This window comes from Typopeltis vanoorti, chromosome 15, assembly GCF_054136105.1.
Source record: "Typopeltis vanoorti isolate ZY-2024b chromosome 15, IOZ_Tvanoo_1.0, whole genome shotgun sequence".
Lineage (NCBI taxonomy): Eukaryota > Metazoa > Arthropoda > Arachnida > Uropygi > Thelyphonidae > Typopeltis > Typopeltis vanoorti.
In genome coordinates, this window is record NC_143563.1 from 63,535,393 (window position 1) to 63,555,258 (window position 19,866).

Below are 19,866 nucleotides of genomic sequence, written 5' to 3' on the forward strand. Positions count from 1 at the left end.
GATCATTAACTTTCAACAACTCAGGAACCTTATGCCATGGGCTACCAATTAGTTTCTGTAGCAGGGAGTTGTTTTACATAACCTCTCATTGTGGGTAAAATCTAAAAACCTCTTTTCAATACCATTTTGTCTTATAGTCTACTTTTGAGTTCTTGTAACAGTCATCCCAATATTCCCAATTTAGATAAAAGTTTGCATTCTTTCATCCTGAACCTTCCGGGTATTTCCATTGTTAGCTTTCCTTTTTGCATATTTAATGGAGAATTTCCTAATTGAACATAACTTACAGAATTTGTTACTCAAAAAGGAAAAAATCAAATGTGATGTAAAACCAGATTTTTAAATTCCCCGTCTGATATCAGTTCTGTGGGCCCTGTTTCTTTTGTTTATAGGCTCTTTCCTCTCTTTTTTTTTTTTTTTGTTATATTCAATCACCAACAAATCTGTTGCTGCACCACTGTTATCCATTTATTCAAATGTAGGTATACTGTATATTGCAAAAAAATTGTAAGTGGAACTTTCCTCAAGATTTTTTTATATTTCTTAAAATAAAAAAAAAATGGACAGAGGGGAGAAGTTAAACCCCATCAAATCACTCAGTAAAAATTATTTTAAGTTAATTTTCAGATCTGTTAGGCAGTTTTGCTTAAAAATATCTTATTAATAGTTTAAGACAAATTAAGCCTTTTCTTTTACATTTATTGTTTCTATTTTATATATAGAAAATTATTTTTTTAAAATAGCACAAAGCAATACATATTCCACTTTGCTCTGCAATCTTAAAGAATCCAATAATTTAAAATGTAATACTTGAATCTCATTTCATTTAACTATTCCACTTTATTTTTCCATATCTAAACTTCATCTAGTAATTTTTATTTTTTTAAAATACTATTTGGGTATTATTACACACTTATGCTGCAGAAAGTAAAGCCTACTTGATAAGTTAACTTCCTGGTTTCAAAATTCATTACACAAATGTTTTCTAAATTCTCTAACAATTATTTCTATTTTTTTAAAGGGTGATTCTGGCGGTCCACTCCAAATCCAAGGTGAAGATGGCCGGTGGTTTCTAGCAGGTATCATTTCATGGGGTATCGGATGTGCTGAACCAAACATGCCAGGAGTTTGTACCAGAATATCTGAATATAAGGACTGGATTCTCGAAAACATAACCTAAACAGCTATACATGGCAAAACTATTTCAAAATAGATATCCAGTACCATATGCTGATCTTGGATCTGATCAGAATTAAGCTATACAAAACAAGAAGAAAGTGGTATCAAGATGCTGACCCTTGTGCCAAAGCCAAAACTGACAAACACGTAATATGTGTATTTGATATTTTAGTGGACTACTGATTAGACAAATTAACTATATTCCTTTCCCATAGGATATTTAGTCATGCAGCCGTTTTTCTATTTAATTTAAAAAATCTCTCTATAGGTCTCATGTAATACACCTATACAAATCAAGAATAACTGTTTAATAGTTCTGTTTTAGCAGTTTTATGATGGCATTTTTTCCATCAGTAGTCTAATTCATGATACCAAACAACATTTGGCTTCAACACATCCATCAAGGAAGCTCCTGTTCAGAACAAGCGATAAAATAATACATCTGGAGCGTGTGTGTTGGTTAGGAGAGAAGGTCTATCTCTAGCTCCTTGATTTTTTCCACTCTTGCATTTAAATTGGATGTGTGCAATCTGATGTTCTCTTGTTAGAAAAATGCATGCTTTCAGGTGAAAGCAGGGCAGAAGAGCATGTACTCTAGATGAGAATAGATTATGTTAATAAACACTCAGACTTGAAATGAACTAGAATTTTATAGCAAAGATGCAACATGATTTGTTCTTGAATTTGACCACCTTTTGAGACTAGAAGTGCTGCTTCACCTAGCTTGATTCATTGAACTTGTGTTCAGACTCAAAATAATACAGGTAACAATTTAATATAATTATTCTTCCCTAGAATCTGCCAAGCAGTTTTTTTTTTTTTTAAAAAAGGATAATTCTAAGCTTGTTTTGATCATTTTGCACAGAATAATCTGACAGTTTCTGTTGGCATGCCAAGCTAGTGCAGATTCCACTTTGAAGAAGTGGAATCTGTTGAAATGTAGCTGACAACTTCAGTACTTGTGACTTAAATGAGAGGAGCTATCCCAAACAAAGACAGTTTTAAAGAAGTCATTGGTCTAATTTTTTTAAAAATTAGTGATCTTCACAGTATTCTGGCTTAAAAGCTTTGTAGATATGTCTGACTAAATATGGTGAGGTTCAAGCTATTGAATATTTTTTTCTCCATTCATTCTAATCAATGACAAAATCTTGAGCATTAAACATAACTTTATCACTTTCCTTACAAGAAAAGCTCTAAACAAGACAATGTGAAAATTCAATGAAGACAAATTTTCAAAACTTTTGGATAATACTCCTATGAGCTGGTGTTTCATTATAACAGACTTCTGGGAACAACTATGGTTTAATTAATTTAATAACTATATATCAACTTTTATATCAAAATTGTCCTGTAGAGCACAGGTATACAAGATTGCACCATGGCAGATTACAATAAGACTGAACTGTTAATCCTAGATATCAAACCAATTTCTCTATCATATCATATTGGTTTTTGTTGTTTATCTTCCACAAGCAATTAGGCTAATTTACATGAATTCAGCCTCATAAAAGCTTACCATAGTGCAATGTTATTTTCTCCATGTATACACTCCTGAGATGAATTAATACAAGATTGAAATGTAGTTGAATAATGGTGAATATACTGTTTATCTCAAACAGCTATTTGTTTATTTATTAAGCTGATCACCATTCAGTTAAAGTGAACAAAAAAAGGTTAAGTTGTTTTTCTGCCAATATTGATACATCCATTGAATGTCACTTTCAGGTGTAATTGTTTCCATGGGATACAGCATGTTTAAGATGACAGCTATGTGAATTCATAATAAATGTTTTAAAAAAAAATGAATGCCAGAATACTAGTACATATTCCACAAATATTTGAAGCAAAAGGATTTCACTAAATTTGCTATATTAAATACACCACCATAACTTGAAAACAAAAGATAATTTTATTTACACCCACCCACCCCTAGAATTTACACTCTACAATAAAACATCTGTAATCTATACATATTAAAGCAACCCTGTGCTTTTAAATTCGACTTATCTAAATCGTTCATACGATATTTTACTGTACATTGCTGTAGCTAATGCTTTAGTATGTAAATATTTATTTTGCTACAGTGAATATGCATGATTTGTATAATAAAATACAAGAATGAATGGAGAACTTTTCCAAAATAAAGTATATTCTTTAAGATTTTAAATCAAATACAAATCAAATAAGTCAAGCAAAATCATTCAACTTTTGTATCTTTTTTCCTCCCATTTTTTCTTATAAAGTTCTTTATTGCTTTTTTGAGAAAACTTCAGAAATGTTTAGGTTTTTTTTTTAGTTTTTTTTTATAAAAAATTGTGAAAGTTAAAAAATTTAAATTTCATTACAAAATATTTGGATTTTGCAAATAAACCCTAATGATTTTCTATGATGGATTTATCAAAAGAGTATTAGGAATTCCAAAAATTAATTTTTACTATTCAGATAAATTATCAGCCATGGGAACTGAACCTAAACCCACATTTAGTAGTAAATCAATTATATAACAAATCACAGCTGAATGTCTTCTCAAGGTTCTTATCTAAAAATCAATCATTGTGAGTAACATTGCTGAAACTCATATGAATTGGGAAATATATAACTATTGCAAATATCATAAAATATATTTATCTTTGTATTTATTTTATTAAGAATATGTTAAAAATACTTTATCACTAAGGAATGATATTACACTTCCTTATGGTTTAGGAATTCTAATAATTAAAAAAAAAAAGTATTTACTATTACAAACGTTTACAAATGCCCAGGAGACTTCAGAAAAAATGGGTATAAAATAAAAAATAATGCTCTCATTCACATATATAAATGTCTTTCTATTGTAATTAGTGCTGCTCTAATTCTCTACAGCCTTTTTAATTTATCCTAATGATGCACATTAGTCATATCACAACGACGACAAGGATAAATAACATTGCTTCTGTACAATGAAGTTGCACTAATGATCAGCTCAAATACTGCTGAGAAAGCACCCTTTGATTATAACTGACAGGCACAGAATTCTTATTTTCTAGTTTCTTTGAATTTTTATTTTGCTAACTAAAAAAGGAAAGCTGCCTCAGAAAATTCTGCATAATGTCAAATGTTGTGAAACTAATTCCAACAGCAATTGGTCCTTTCACCCAGTTAAGACTCAATCCTTTGTAGAGACCACCAATAATACCTTCCTCTCTTAATACTTTCACCAGAGTGCTTCGAATAGAACGGTATGCATTTCCAGTAAGTTGTGAAGTTTGCATACGCCTTCTGACAATATCTAAAGGATAGGAAGCAGACTGTCCAAACAACCCAGCTAATGCTCCAAATATCATTCGTTCAAATGGATATGGTTGGTTTCTACCTGTATACTCTGAAACAAAAATTACATTGAAGTCTTAAGAGAAAAAGAATTGCAGTTTTATTTATATATATATATATATATATTGGCATGTTAAAATTTGATAAATGAATTTATTACAAGGTTCATAAGACTTAATGCACATATATTTTCCACTGTAAAAGAACTATGGGTATAGTTTTACTACACTATGAATTTCAGTATTCTTACAAAATGCAAATATCATGTATGGTATTGATATCCAACTTTTTGACAGCTTTAATAAACTGAGGTTAACAAGAAAAAACTAGAATGAAAGTGTTGTGCATATCAAAAATAAGCACTTATTTTTATGTCAATTGCAGGTACTTCTTAAAAATAGCAAATTTTAAATGTTTTGAAGTTTTGTGAGACACCTGCTCATGTTTATTTTCGCAATAAGAAAAATGAAGACATGAAATGAATAGCTGCTTTTAGACCCCTGGCGATTTTCTTTCTATTTTATATGCTGTTAGCAATTGAAGGAGGGACTGATTTTCATCCTGCAGGATTATGGCCTAAATTCTTAATTGATGGAATTAGCACAATTAGTGTTTTCCAATCCTCCGAACCAAAACTTCCAACCAACACTGTAGTCAACTGTCAAGGCTAGCTGCCAAACTACCATCCACAATTTTTCTTCCACATTTTGGCCCCGATCTGGCAGTTGATTGCTTAACTTGTTCATTACAAGAATCATTTCCCTTATTTTCAGATGACAAACACATCCAACTTGTCTGTGGAAACCAGCTAAAGTTCTCTAAATTTTCTTCTTGCTTCTCTGCAGCTTCTTTCTTTGCAAGTGTCTTATCCATGATTCCCATTTTCCCTCTGCAACCTTCTCTGTGCCAACAGGAATTCCTTGTCTTCTGGAATTTTAATCATTTCCAAGGCTTTAGCAGTAGAGAGATCTTTCTTTCCACTCATTTTTCTTTATTAATGGATCCAAATTTGTTCTTGCTCTCTCTGCAAAATTTTCCCATTCTCCACACATGCCTTTGACTGTCAACAACACACGTTTTTCAAACTTTGCATTATTATTGCCTTTACCCAGATTGCTGAAACCTTCTAGGCTGTAAAATGGGCTACTTTTTTTTCTTATGCTATTTCAATGCACAAACTTTGACATGCCACCAACCCCTAAACATGCAATAATTTTTTTTTTCCAATATAAGACACAACCTAGTATTTATATAACAATGTCGTGCATATTGCATTTTTCCATGGTACAATTTCAGGTTATTGCTAAAAAATACAATGACATCTTACTCCATTGCTTATTCTGAGAATAAGTTGCTGTGTTACTAACAGTAGGCCATAAGTTACTGGTAAAACACTAGTAACCTATTTATTATTGCAACAACCTTCATGAAGTCAGTACATGCGAACACACACACACACACACACACACTAATTAGCATTATCATATTGAAACTTAAACTCATTGCCAAAATGCATTGTGAAATGAGTTCCACTTACCTACCACTCTGCACGTAAGTATTTCTCATGCAATTTCCAGGAATGGTCTCGTGTTTCCCTCTCACATTACTACTCAGTATTAATCTAATAAAATCCCATTACTGACAAACATCTCTTGCCTATTATGCTCCTATGCACTAAATGCAATTTACATCACTTCAACCTCTATATAAACCAACATTGCAGTGCTGATATTGCCTCAGTCAGTCATCTCTGGATCCTCTATACTGTTTCCAAATCTCAAAAAGAGTGACCAAATCTGAGCACAATAGTCCACCTCTTTATCCCTACTTGTCAACATACTTCTGATCATAGCAGCAGCATAATATACAGTCTTTACAATACATGCTCCCTCTGAACTTCAGCCCAAAACATTAATCCCCCCCCCTCTGCAATCCTGAATCTCATCCACTTCCTGAAATACATTTCCTCCATTACAGTATACAGTCATCTTTATGCTCTAAAGTACAGTGATCCTTGCACTTATTCATACAAGAGAGCTGAGTTTGTTGCATGAATTAAGTCAGTGTGTCCAAAAATAATTGGTAGAAGTGAAACTTGGTTGTCAAGGATGATGCAATGTCAGGAAGAGAAATGGAAGGATATACAATTTTTCTGGAAGGATAAGAAGGTGAAAAGAAGGGGGGGGGAATTAATAATTGCAGAAGCATTGTGTCCATAAAATGTGGAAGTTGATAATACATGTGCAGATTTTGAATTTGTATGAAGTTGCAATTCACAGGCTGTTATAGGCCAGAGAATGTAGAGAATACTGATTATGAAATGTTTTTAGACAAACTGCTTGAATAGATGGAAGGAAACTAACATACTATACCAAAATAGTTACAAGTCAGACTACTGTTAGAGTCAGCAACTGCAAATGAAACTCTCCTGATATCAGTAAGCATGGCTGCATTTACTTAAAATTTAGGAGCATCATTTTAAAATCAATTCCCACCCAAACAACTGTAAAAACTTATTTATCCAACATTAGAAGTTGCCAAATTAGTTCTTGTGTCCATTACAATTTCAACTGTTTCTAACATGCTATTGCCTGTTCATCATGAGCAGTTGTTCAAGCTTTAGTGAAATATCAGATAGATTCATCCTGTCTATAAGCTCAAGCTAGAAGTTTGTTCCCAATAATTAATCATTTTTTCTCCATATTTTTTCATATTATATATGCATGAAGAATGGCAGTCCTCATACAACATAACAGGCACAAATTAGTTTCTTCTATTCCAATCAACAATGCCCAGAAACAAACAGATTAGGTCATAACAGAACTTCCAAATGAATTCTTTTTGATGTAAGGAAATCAGCATCTGAAATCACCAGAAATAATCACTGATAGGATGCTTGTCACTCCCCAGATCCAAAAGGCTTCAATAATTCTTGTCCAAATAAATTATACTGAACTGTTCACCCTAATAGGTTCTTGCTTTTGTTACTATATACTTACTGAAACATTTTCAGTATTTCTATTGAAGGTAATACATTTCTTTCTATACCATACTTCCAATAACATTCAGAATTTCACTCAGCATCAGCTGTACCCCAAAGCATTTTTGGATTTAATCCAAATCAACTGCATGACAATTTTGTCAGTCACATATGGATACTTCATATGCATGCCTGCAATATCAAACAAATCTTTGTTTGAGATGAATTCTTACAGTTTCATTAAAATAAGATTCTGAAAATTAACAGAAAAATTCATTCTTACTAAATAGCTTTATTATATCCACTTCTATTTGTAAAAGACAGTTTGTTTAGCTTTTCTAAAATATTTCAATTTCTTTTATCCTATTTATTTGCAGAGTTCTTTAAATGTTCCACAACAGAGCAATTTTTTCAAATTTGTTTATCTCTTTAATTGTAAACAAGGAACAATTCCTTTTAAACTGGACCCTTCTATTCAACTTTTTTATTATTATTACGGGCAACTCCAAGGAGTCCTTAGACTCATCGAGGGAGGCCCTAACATCATGTCAAGAATAACTATTCAACATTCACACAGTATCTATCATACTTCACCTTGAACTCATTCACAGTCATGGCACCCACAACAGACTCTGGCAGCTTATTCCACTCATTCACCACTCTCCAAGTTAAAAACCTAGCTCTAACACCCTTGCTAACCACCCTCTTGCCCAGTTTCCATGGATGGCCCCTAGTCCTCCCACCACTAGTCCTGTTCTCAAAAATATCCTCTGAATTAATCTTATAGAAACTCTTCAGTAATTTGAATGTCTCAATCATATCACCCTTTTTCCGCCTATCAACCAATTTTTGCAACCCACAAATCTTCAACTTATTTTCATAAGTTCATTTCATAGACCTGCTATATATATATATATATATATATATATATATAGTGCGTGGTTGTGTGTACACACACAACCAATTTCATGCTTTAATACGTGTTACCGAGTGGTTTTGTTGACATCTATAACCTCTCGACCGATACTGCATTCATACATATACACACAATTCATTGCATGCTTTGTTACTTGTTATCACGTGGTTTTGTTGACATCTATATGTAACCTCTTGACTGATACTGGCATTAATATTAAAATACTTACGAGATTTTGGAAGTTCTTAAATTTCTACATTCACAAATGGGAAGCGTACTTTCATCATACTCTTGAAAAGAACACATTCTTTTCTGCAGTAACAACTAAAATTGCATTAACGACAAAAAAACCTCAAACTGCTAATTGACAGAAGAGTATAAGTTGATAGTGCATCTCGATCTTTATCTACGTTAACGAAAGAAAATAATATTTCGCATGCAAACAATACAACATATTAGATTAAATTATATTAAAACTGTTTATTAGTTAAACTGCTAAGTATGCCATTTCTTATTACTTTAAATCTGAAATATTTTTAACAACTCCACGTGCTAAATCGAAATTACTAGGCATACCAAACACACAAAGCGACATCTTTCAATTACGATGTATTATTACTATTATTACGGGCAACTCCAGGGAGTCATTAGACTCATCGAGGGAGGCCCCAAATCATATTCATCACAACTATTTCACATTCATACAGTATCTATCATACCTCGCCTTAAACTCATTCACTGTCACAGCATCCACCACAGACTCAGGGAGCGCATTCCACTCATTCACTACTCTAAAAGTAAAGAACCCAGCTCTAACACCTTTACTAACCACACTTTTGCCCAGTTTCCATGGATGTCCCATAGTCCTCCCACAACCAGCCCTGTTCTCAAAAATATCTTCTGAATTAATTTTATAGAAACCCTTCAGTAATTTGAATGTCTCAATCATATCTCCCCTTCTCCGCCTATCAACCAATTTTTGCAACCCACAAATCCTCAACCTGTTCTCATATGGTTCATTCCACAGACCTGCTATCATCTTGGTCACTCGCCTCTGGATCCTCTCCACCTCCTCCCCATCAAGAAACCTAGGTGACCAAATCTGAGCACAGTAGTCTAGATGGGGTCTTATCAAGGCTCGATACAGAGGAACAATAACCTGCTTGTCTCTGCTTGTCAACGTATTCTTCAGCAACCAAGTGATTTGATGAGCTGTTTTGGTCACTTTTGCAATGTGTCCCCTAAATTTCAATTCCTTATCTACCAACACTCCTAAATCTCGTGCCTCATCAATTTCCTGGAGCACGGTTCCACCAATGCAGTAAACTGCCGCCAATCTTTTCACCCCAAAATGCATAACCTTACATTTTGCCACATTAAACTGACATCCATTCTCCTTAGCCCAGACCTCCAATCTATCCAAATCATCCTGCAAAATTTTGACGTCATCTGCATTCACTATTGCCCTACCCAACTTCGCATCATCCGCAAACAAATGAACAGTTCCTCTCAGATCATTTCCTATATCATTTATGAACAAATTAAACAGCAGTGGTTCAAGAACAGATCCTTGTGGCACACCACTAGTCACAGGCCGTCTTGTGGACTCTACTCCCGAGTAAACCACTCTCTGATATCTCTCCGTCAACCACCCTCCTATCCATCTCACCAACCCTATGTCCATTCCCATATGCTGCAATTTACTGATTAGAATTCCATGTGGAATCCTGTCAAAGGCCTTGGCAAGGTCCAGTAGAATCACCGTAAACCCATTACCCTTATCCAGTTCAGCCGTCACTGTGTTATAATACGTGAGCAAGTTACTGAGGCATGACCTACCCTTCACAAAACCATGCTGTCCCCGATACAGTATTCCATTTTCTTCTATCCAATCTTGTATTTTCCTCTTGACTATTTTCTCTAAGACCTTGACAATGATTCCTGATATGCTAATCGGTCGGTAATTTACAACAGCAGTCTTGGAACCACCTTTATGCAGTGGAACTATTTTCCCCTCTTTCCACCCGCTCGGGACTAACCCAGACCCGAGACTCAAATTAAACAAAATGGTCAAGGGTACTGACAATTCTTTAGCTGCTTCTCGTACAACACGAGCTGGTATACCATCCAATCCCACAGATGTATTGACATTGAGGTTATGCAATAGACTACTCACCTCCACTTCATTAACCATAATTCCCGTATAATCTACTGGTTTATTCGTTTCTGCAATGTCACCACCTGGATGATATACTTTTGCAAAGTGCTCACTCAGTAACTCAACTATCTCAACTGATTCAGTTACCTCCCTACCATCGGCATTCTTTAAAATAACTTATTTCTTTAATAATTCCAATGAATTGTCATAGAGACTAAAGGAATTTTTTTTTTCTTGTTTGCTTTTAAACAGCTGTTACATGCATCTTCCATTATCATTTTCTGTTGTGCAAATGCTTAGGAATTCAATAAAACAGTTTTGCTTGAGTCCAAATGTTGTTTGTTACTACCATCACTCGTTTTTATATGATAAATTATGATACAGGCAGGCTTATTATTTTTAAATATATATACCATGAAATGACCAGAAATTATGGGAGTTCTTCATTTCATAAGGTTACACACTGAGGTAAGTTTATTCAATTATTTTTATAATGTAAGGAAGTACAATAGTGAATCCATTGTTTCTAATAAAATTTGCTAACACAGCTCTAAGATTTCAAAACAGATCGTTTGTATGAACAAATAAATTTATAACTAAGCACAACTACAGTGGCCAAAGATGGAGAAAAACATGAATTTAAATCAAAATCTAATAACATTTATAATAAGATGTACATTTTAACTTCTACAATGGATCTAATCTTTAAAAGGTATCTGTGGCATAACTATAAAGCAGCAAAATTACACATAACCACAGTAATAAACTTTAATGAAAGTCCAAATATTTTGTACTGAAAATAAAGATATATCGGTGTGTGGAAACAAGAAAATCGAACAGGAATACAAGTACATACAACAATCAATTTAAATTAAAAATGGTTACCGCAAGTTAGATATCAATATATTAATAAATAAAACCATTTTTGATGTTTACGTAAAATGAAAAGCTACCAAACTTTTAGGGCAGAGAGATACGATCGTTCTGATTCAGGTTAGGCTAATGTAAAAGGCCTTCGCAACTTTCTTTGAAAAGCCATGCATATTTAAGACTGTTTCTATGTAGAAGAAGACTAGCTTCATCCCACAGGATACTGCACTTAATGTCAATACTATGCTGTACCAAACCATACTTTTGAGGTTTCATGTATTTAATGTAACAATGATGTTATTTCCCCACACAGAGAATGGCTTGTCTGCACAAAGTATGTCAAATAACATTCACAAGGGAACTGATAAATATCATTTAAAGATAGAGGCAACAGTCTTTTATATATGGTAACAGATGAGAAATTTTGTTGATAAGAAAATGTGGGATTAAGGTGAAACTTCTTCAAAATTGTACAAATAGGTTCAGAGATACCAGAAATATAAAGGATTGGAACCCTGCAATCTGTCGAAGAATCCTTAGGTGTTTTGGAACATAGTAAATTATCTGTTAGATTTGATGAGGGCTGTTACCATTTACTCCCATTAGAGTTCTGATAATGAGAAGTTCTTGTTTTAAACTTGAGGGAGAGAAGTACATACTGTGTTCCATTAATTAATGACTTGATAACATCAATTTTTTGGGAGATGTGATGAGTAGACATTTGATGAATGTATCTGCCAATAAATGTAGGTTTCCAATAATGAAATATCTGTACGCTCATTAAAGTTTATTACTGTGGTTATTGTGTTGTATAATTTTGTTGTTCTACAATGGATATTGATTGCTACAATTTATTTGAAGTTATACATTTATGGGATGCTAAATGTAACATTTAATGACTAATACTTGTTGCTTACATGTGCATATCCCAGTCATACTGCACATGCAGGAGGTCATTCTCCAATTTCAAAGAGAACTATATATTCTTAGAAGTACTGAAACACCTGAGAAAAGCACAAAGATCAAAATATCACTTTTTAATAAGATGTAGCAACCTACCTATATGTTTTGTGATATACTTTCTATGTACTTGGACAATTTTCATGAAAAATTAACCCCCATTCTTTGCATGAGACCATCAGTGATGTACCTCAAAGGATGATTAGGCTATTCCATTCCAAGTCACAGTAGAGCCATGTGATGGGTCTTGCTAAAACAGTATGACATTTCACCACAGAAATTCCTAAGTGCAGCATTGTCCAGAATAGTAATACTGATACAAACCAGTATTTCTCATGGTATGGGATAATCCATACCATGAGAAACACTCCCAGATTATCCCATTTCAGCTATCATACTTTCCAGATAGATTGATGCAGTCCTACCCCATAGCATTCACCAGGATGTCCCCCGATCATTGATCTAATGAAAACCAACTGTAGTAAGATTATCTGCTCCAAAGTCCATCTCTAACATTCTAAATCTGATTTATTGCAATTTAAGCAATGTTGCAGCCACATGGCAGTGTTTAACTATAATTAGCTGAGCAGACTGGAGGGAAATCCAGAGAGTTCTTTTCTTATATGGTGAGTAAAAGGAAGAATGGAGGTGTATGGAATATTAAGAAATCTCAATATGAATACAGCCATGGGATCAGAAGAGGTCTTATGAGAAAGTGAAAGAAAACTGGCAGGGTCCCAAAGCAAGGGAGTGGAAAATCAAGATAACACAAAAATCACAGACCAGTCAGTATCTCAGGAGTGGAAGTGGTAATTAAAGTATTAGAAAAGTTTGTTAAGAGCAGAATAATTTACTTGTAATAAAGTGACAAGTAAGATAAAGGAAATGACTATATGATGATATTACTAAACTACAAATGTATTTGGCAGGATATTATGCAGAACCTTACTATGTAATCTGAAGCAAGTAGGATTAGATGTGAAGATAGTGAGAGGGACAACAGGGATCATGGATAGAGAGCAGAATCCAGAAAGAGAAGATAGGTAATCGCTGGTATGCAGTAGAGCTTGTACTTGGACCACTGACATTTAATTTGTACACTCATGACATTGAGAATAATTTGAGTCTAAATACCAGTTCTTTGTTGGTAATGCAAAACTACAGAGGGTAACAGTTGATAAATGTTATTTAGAAATACCACAAGACAATTAAATAGTTTGGGCAAAGGAAACTGATGAGGTTAGGGAGTGATGGACATGAATTGAAATTCAAAGGGGGAAATAACATCAATGTTACAAGCACTTGGACGTTAAAGGCACCAACAAGTAGAGTTAAGGTCATTATCTTTCTCATATAAGGCCTTGACATGGCCATGCACAGAGCTGGTTGTTGATTTCTTGAGGGTGATAAAATGCTCCAGAGACAAGTGACCTATATGGTGACTGATAATCTGTACAATGAATGCACCCTATGAATACAACTCAAGATTTTTTTAGACTACAGAATTTGGTTAACAAGCAGAAAAGAGGGGATAATAGACATAAGTTATGAGGGTTTTATAAGCTTCATAAAGATGAAATTTTTCAATATATAACAAAAAAGAGACCAAGGAGCCAACCCATGGAAGTTGTGTAAGGGCATGGCTAGCAAGGACTAGATATTTTTGCTGGGAGAGTGGCGAATATGTGGAATTGGTTGTCATGTAGGAGTCAAGTGCTTTGTCAGCAAGTAAGTTTAAGGAGATGTATGATATATTGTGCAGATAATGGTTATGTGGACCTCCCACATGCAGTCTGAAGTCTTATTTATCATCAAACCCCCCCATATAAAAGGTTGCAAAACTTACAGCACATCAATCTTATAAATTCAAATGTGACATACAAGATATGTGGACAGTTCAAGCTTCACTTAAAGCATGGAAATATTTTCATGACCTTCAGAGTAGACCACATTATGAAAGTTTTCAGTCTGATGTGACAATGTGGCACTAAACTGATATGTAAAAAATTTGGCTAAACCAAGTAATACAGGCTCTAATGTCAATAACTGGAATGCAAGATGTACACCCATAGGATGTAATACTGTTTAAAATAAAAATATGAGTTTCAAAGACCTGAAGTGCTAGCATAGCCCATTTTCTTAATATAGAAAAATTGATCCAGGAAGCTCTTACATGGAAAAAGTAGATGAATTGAGATGATCATTAACTTCACTAAAAAAAATTTTTTTTTCATATAAGTCAAACTGAATATTACCTATCTCAGGGCATTAAAATGCATTTAATTTGAAACATTAAGCAGAGCAAGTCATAACTCAATGACATTCAACAGCACCAAGAAAATAAGATCTAATACCACTGTGTTATTAATGACAAAGTAACTTAAATACAAACTAAATGATGCAGTATGGAATTCTTAAACACAGTTAAAAAAAAAGCCAATTAAATTACCATAATGCAATCTTTTTAGGGTTTCATAAGTGAAAAAACTAGTTCCTGCATATGGAATAACTCCTAACACTGTTGGCGTATAACCTCGAAACAATGCCAAAGGACCTTCTTTCTTCCAAATTTTAATAAAAACTTGAGACAAACTGTTATACCTATGGAGAAATAAAATGAAACATGCTGAAAATTTAGTTTTCAAATTTATATAAATAAAAGTAACATTACTCTCAACCTTATGATATATTATTTACTAGGAAAGTTATAAATAAAAGCAAATGAAGTATTTAAAACTGAACACAGTAAAAATGTTAAATGCATAGCATTTTTTATCAGGCAAAATTATGAAATGTTTGAGGAAACAGAGAAGAAATTTCTCCTAAAAGTTTTTACGTTTATCTTTGTTTGCAACTACGAAAATGATATTTGTCAGCTTTTCAACCACAGAGGGATGAGAAAGGGCATTTTCCAATTCCATGAAAGATCAACTTATTAATGGAAAAGTCACTGTGAAAAGTAAAGAGTGACAATGTTTAGAAGTATGTAGTCATGAATAAGCTCATTCTAAAAAATAAATTAACAGATATACCAGTTCATGACCATGCTTGGAAAGAAATTTTCTTGAGTCACAATGGATGAAATGATATATGTTTGCAGTTATAAATTTATTTCATACAATCCTGATCTATCTCATATTTTGCACTTAGATTGGCAAACAGACAAAAAAAAAAAAGGGACGAGTGTTTGAGGTTTTTGTTTTGGATAACACAATAATTCATATTAGTTACTACTTAGCAGTTCGAATTGAGGTGTATACAGGAAGATGTTTTAATTGTTCAAGAGTTAGACAGAATTGTACTATCTTCACTGTTAATCTAGTATAGATATATATTAAGGGGAAATGTGATATTAAATCTTATATGCAAATAGGGAGATACTAAGCTTAGCTATTTACTCTATGCAAATTGGCAATAATAATAAAACAAGAAATTATATTCTTGTTTTCATTGTCATTTTACCCACCCATGCATGAGCAAGCAAAAGTTTGCATGTGAAATATCTTCATTACTAGGTTACTTCTATACAGGCAGCAACTGACTTCATATCAAGTGTTCTAGTATACTCCAATGTAGAGCACATCCTTTTTTGGGAGGTGTGTTCTAATGCTATGCATTCTGGAAGATTCACTACCCACACTGCTTTGACCTTTATTGAGGTTACATTAGTGAGAGAAACAGGGGACTAGATGTCATAGTCCACTCTACTTTGAGTTCCTCGTGCATGGTGTGGAAAGTAGATGGCAACAGGATTATGTATCAGCTAATCAGGAAATGGACCTGATGTTACCATCATGTACTGCTTTATTGGCTGTGTCCTCAAATGGAGAAGGTTCTGGATTTTCACAGTATTTGTTTTGTTAATGCCTTTTTGAAAGGCATTATTCACACTTCCTGAAAGAGGAAAAAGGAAGCCAAGACCCCTGCACTAGATACTAAACATGATATCCATCATTCAGGTCTCTAATCACTATGCAGTGAAGGTTACCTATTTCCTTGTGGGTCTGCATTTCCTCCACCTGGAAAGATATTTTGCAGTAGGAATGCTTGCTAACTTTGCAGCATGCCTTTGTTCATAATGTGCCACAGAAGTCAGGCAGAATGTCCAGAAGAGGCTAATGTATTGTGCTTCTACTGTCCATTAATGACCTTTTTTTTCCCCCACAATAATTTATAAACAAGCACAGAACACAATTTACAGAGGAAAAATATAACAATAGTGGAGGTGTTACAATAACTGGCTTCAGTTTTTATACACTTTTATATCTTTCTGATCTTTGAAAGAGCTCCACAACAGGAAGCTATCTTATGAACCTCAAACATTGTGACTCATGATATTTATCTTCTACATTCTTTTTAAAATCATCTCATAACTTTTGTTTAGTTAATTTTACATATAACTTAGCTTTTTTATATTTTCAGGCCCATGTATACTAGTCAAGAAGTTGTGATTACATTTTTAATGCTGCTCTTTTATTCAGATTTTGCCATTCACTCAGTAAGGTTTTGTTCTTATTTTCAAACTTTCATTTTTTTCCCAATAACGTTTGTTTGAGTCTACAGTTCACATCAGAGAGTTGTTCCACATTTTTACTGTATCAGACACTATACAGCAAATGCTACTCTACTGGAATGATGTGTGTAACATGATGATGAACAGCCTATTTTTCTACCCACTGTAGGGTGAAAGCCTCTCCCATTGCTGGAGGTTTGAGTCTACTGCTCCCATGGTGACCCAGTCCATATTGGGAGAGTGTATCTATACTGGGGTGAAGGTATGAAGGTGGAAGACAATCACAAACATCCATGCCTATGCGGGATTCGAACCCGCAGCCTATTGGCTGGAGAGTGGATATGCTAACTACTTGGCCAGCCAGGCCGGCCTCAGGGCATTAAAATGCATTTAATTTGAAACATTAAGCAGAGCAAGTCATAACTCGATGACATTCAACAGCACCAAGAAAATAAGATCTAATACCACTGTGTTATTAATGACAAAGTAACTTAAATACAAACTAAATGATGCAGTATGGAATTCTTAAACACAGTTAAAAAAAAAAAAAAAAAGCCAATTAAATTACCATAATGCAATCTTACTATGGAAAAAATCCTAGCCAAGTATCATAGAACCAATGCTACTTTAAGTTCACTTTTTAAACAGCAAACTGAATTTCCTAACAAATGAATCACAATCAGAAGACAAAAGAAATGGCAGGAAATAACAAAAGAAAATTGTGGGAAACATAAGGAAATGGCCATTAGGAAAAAGAAAAGACATCCTCATTAACGATGACTTCTAAGGCCAGAACAGGCCATGCTAGGCCTAAATCCTTGATACGCATGATGATGATAAGGAAATGGCAGAGATTTGGTGGGTGGTTTATGGTTTATTGGCCTAGAACAGCAAAGGTCATAGCAGTATACAAGGTCAACAGTTACAGCAATACATTAATAGTCAAAGATAAATTAGTAAATAATATATATAAAAATTAAGTTAAGCAATGCAGTATCTATCTATCTATATATATATATAAATAAAATTACAGCAAAGGTTAAAGGGATAGAAAAGCACAAAATGACCACATGAAAAAATACAAATGTAAATGTAAAAAAAAAAAAAAAAAAAAAGTAACAGAAAAACCTAAGAAAAGAATAGAAGAGCACAAAATTATAAAAATCTGCAATTAATGTTTAAATTTTGAAAGGTTACATTAGCTTAAATCAATGTCATAATGAATCACACATACGCTAAAAAAATTTAGGTGATTAAAATTAAAAATTTTTACCTTATGGATAAAGAATCTTTCAAACACAAAATTAGCTGTATGCAAATAAATTTCATAACTTTTACTTAAACTTCAACTGTATATTATGCAATATTTCTTTAATTTATAGGTCTAAGAGAACAGTATAAATTTATGCCAGCAGTACATCATTGGGTTTCTGTCCAATCATGAAACACTAACAGATGCCATATATAGAAAGTTTTTTTCATTTGGTTATGAAGTGAATTATACTTAAAGAAATATTCTTGTTTAATCTCTACACAAGTGTAAGCAAACAAAGTTTGCATGTGATGATCTCCATGACTAGGCTACTTGTTTATGATCTTTAACAATATACGTACATGTTTGCATTTATTAACTTAGTATCACATAATACAAAGCACATTTCCTTCCAGATTTGTATATTACTATGCATTATGAGAAGGGTCACTACACAGACCAGTTTAAAACTACAGGAATACGTCTATTATCACGGTTTATAACTTGATACCAAAATTCCAATTATTGCGCTCCAAATTCGAATTATCACGGCCGCGAGATGTAGCCTACTACATATGCAACCAGTTTGAGTCGCCACTCTCCAGGTATTGCTCTCTTGTAGCGCTTCGTTTTTATCCGACGGCGCCTTCTCACCACTTAGCAGTAACTATCTGTCCTTGCCTGAAGTACATGTGGATATTTATTTCTCTTGTTATTTACCCCTACAATGAATGCTAAAAGAAATAAGGATGATTTCAAGTCTACAGCTATCAAGAAGAAACGTAGAGTGATCAGCTTAGAAGATAAGTTGCATATGATAAATAAGCATGAAGCAGGCATAACCAAAGTCAAAATGGCAAGAGAGTGTGGTCTAAATGAATCAACTGTTCACCATATTTTAAACCACGCTGCAAACCATAAGCAACTAGGACAAAGTACATCGACCTCGTTTGTGTCCCAAACAACGAGAAACAGAAGCCATCTTATGATTGAAATGGAAATGCTATTGCCAGTGTGGATAGAAGATTGTAACCAAAAGAGAATTCTTCTTAGTCAAATGACTATAAAAACAAAAGCATTGAATTTGTTTGAAACTTTAAAAAGAAAACAATTAGAAAGTGAAAATGATTCGGCGTCAGTAGTGGTAAAAACTTTCTCTGCAAGTTCAGGGTGGTTTGATTGGTTCAAAAAGCGATTGAGCATTCATGTACAAGGTGAAATTGCAAGTGCCGATGAAAAAGCAGCAGCTAGTTTTCCTGGTGAATTGCAACATATCATTGAAGAAGGAAATTATACTGATGATCAGATATTTAATGCTGATGAAACAGGTTTATTATGGGAAAAAATGCCCACTAAAACATTTTTAGAAAAAAATGAAAAATCACAGCCTGGCTACAAGGTTTTGAAGGAGCATGTAACACTTTTACTATGTGGCAATGCTGCTGGAGATTACAAGATGAAACCTCTCTTTATTTATCGTTCACAAAATCCTCGCCCGCTTAGAAGTTTAGATAAAAATTTTCTCCCTGTTCATTGGAGATTCAACAGAAAAGCTTGGATGATGAAAACTATTTCTGAGGTTTAAAAACTGTTTTTGTCCTGAAGCTGAAAAGTAACTGCAAGTCATTAAATCTTGATTTTAAAATCTTGTTGATATTAGATAATGCACCTAGTCATTCAATAGCACTGAATGATTTGTGCAAAAATGTAAAAGTTATTTATT

General features: G+C 33.7%; 2 protein-coding genes across 4 annotated transcripts in view; one reads left to right on the top strand and one right to left on the bottom strand.

The window, feature by feature from the left end:
• LOC150098817 (uncharacterized) overlaps nucleotides 1-2,232 on the top strand; it is a 93,904-nt gene extending 91,672 nt beyond the window's left edge. Inside the window, exon 7 of the mRNA XM_090405759.1 lies at nucleotides 1,022-2,232. Coding sequence (XP_090261885.1) covers nucleotides 1,022-1,180 — 159 coding nt within the window. The 3' untranslated portion in view covers nucleotides 1,181-2,232. The remainder of the gene's footprint in view (nucleotides 1-1,021) is intronic.
• Nucleotides 2,233-3,068: 836 nt separating this feature from the next.
• Nucleotides 3,069-19,866, bottom strand: part of DPCoAC (dephosphocoenzyme A carrier) — a 103,674-nt gene continuing 86,876 nt past the window's right edge. For all 3 annotated transcript variants that reach the window (XM_090405863.1, XM_090405864.1, XM_090405862.1), the window contains exons 7-8: nucleotides 14,828-14,979; nucleotides 3,069-4,546 (exon numbers count right to left, since the gene is read on the bottom strand). In XM_090405863.1, coding sequence (XP_090261989.1) covers nucleotides 4,233-4,546; nucleotides 14,828-14,979 — 466 coding nt within the window. In that variant the 3' untranslated portion in view covers nucleotides 3,069-4,232. The remainder of the gene's footprint in view (nucleotides 4,547-14,827; nucleotides 14,980-19,866) is intronic.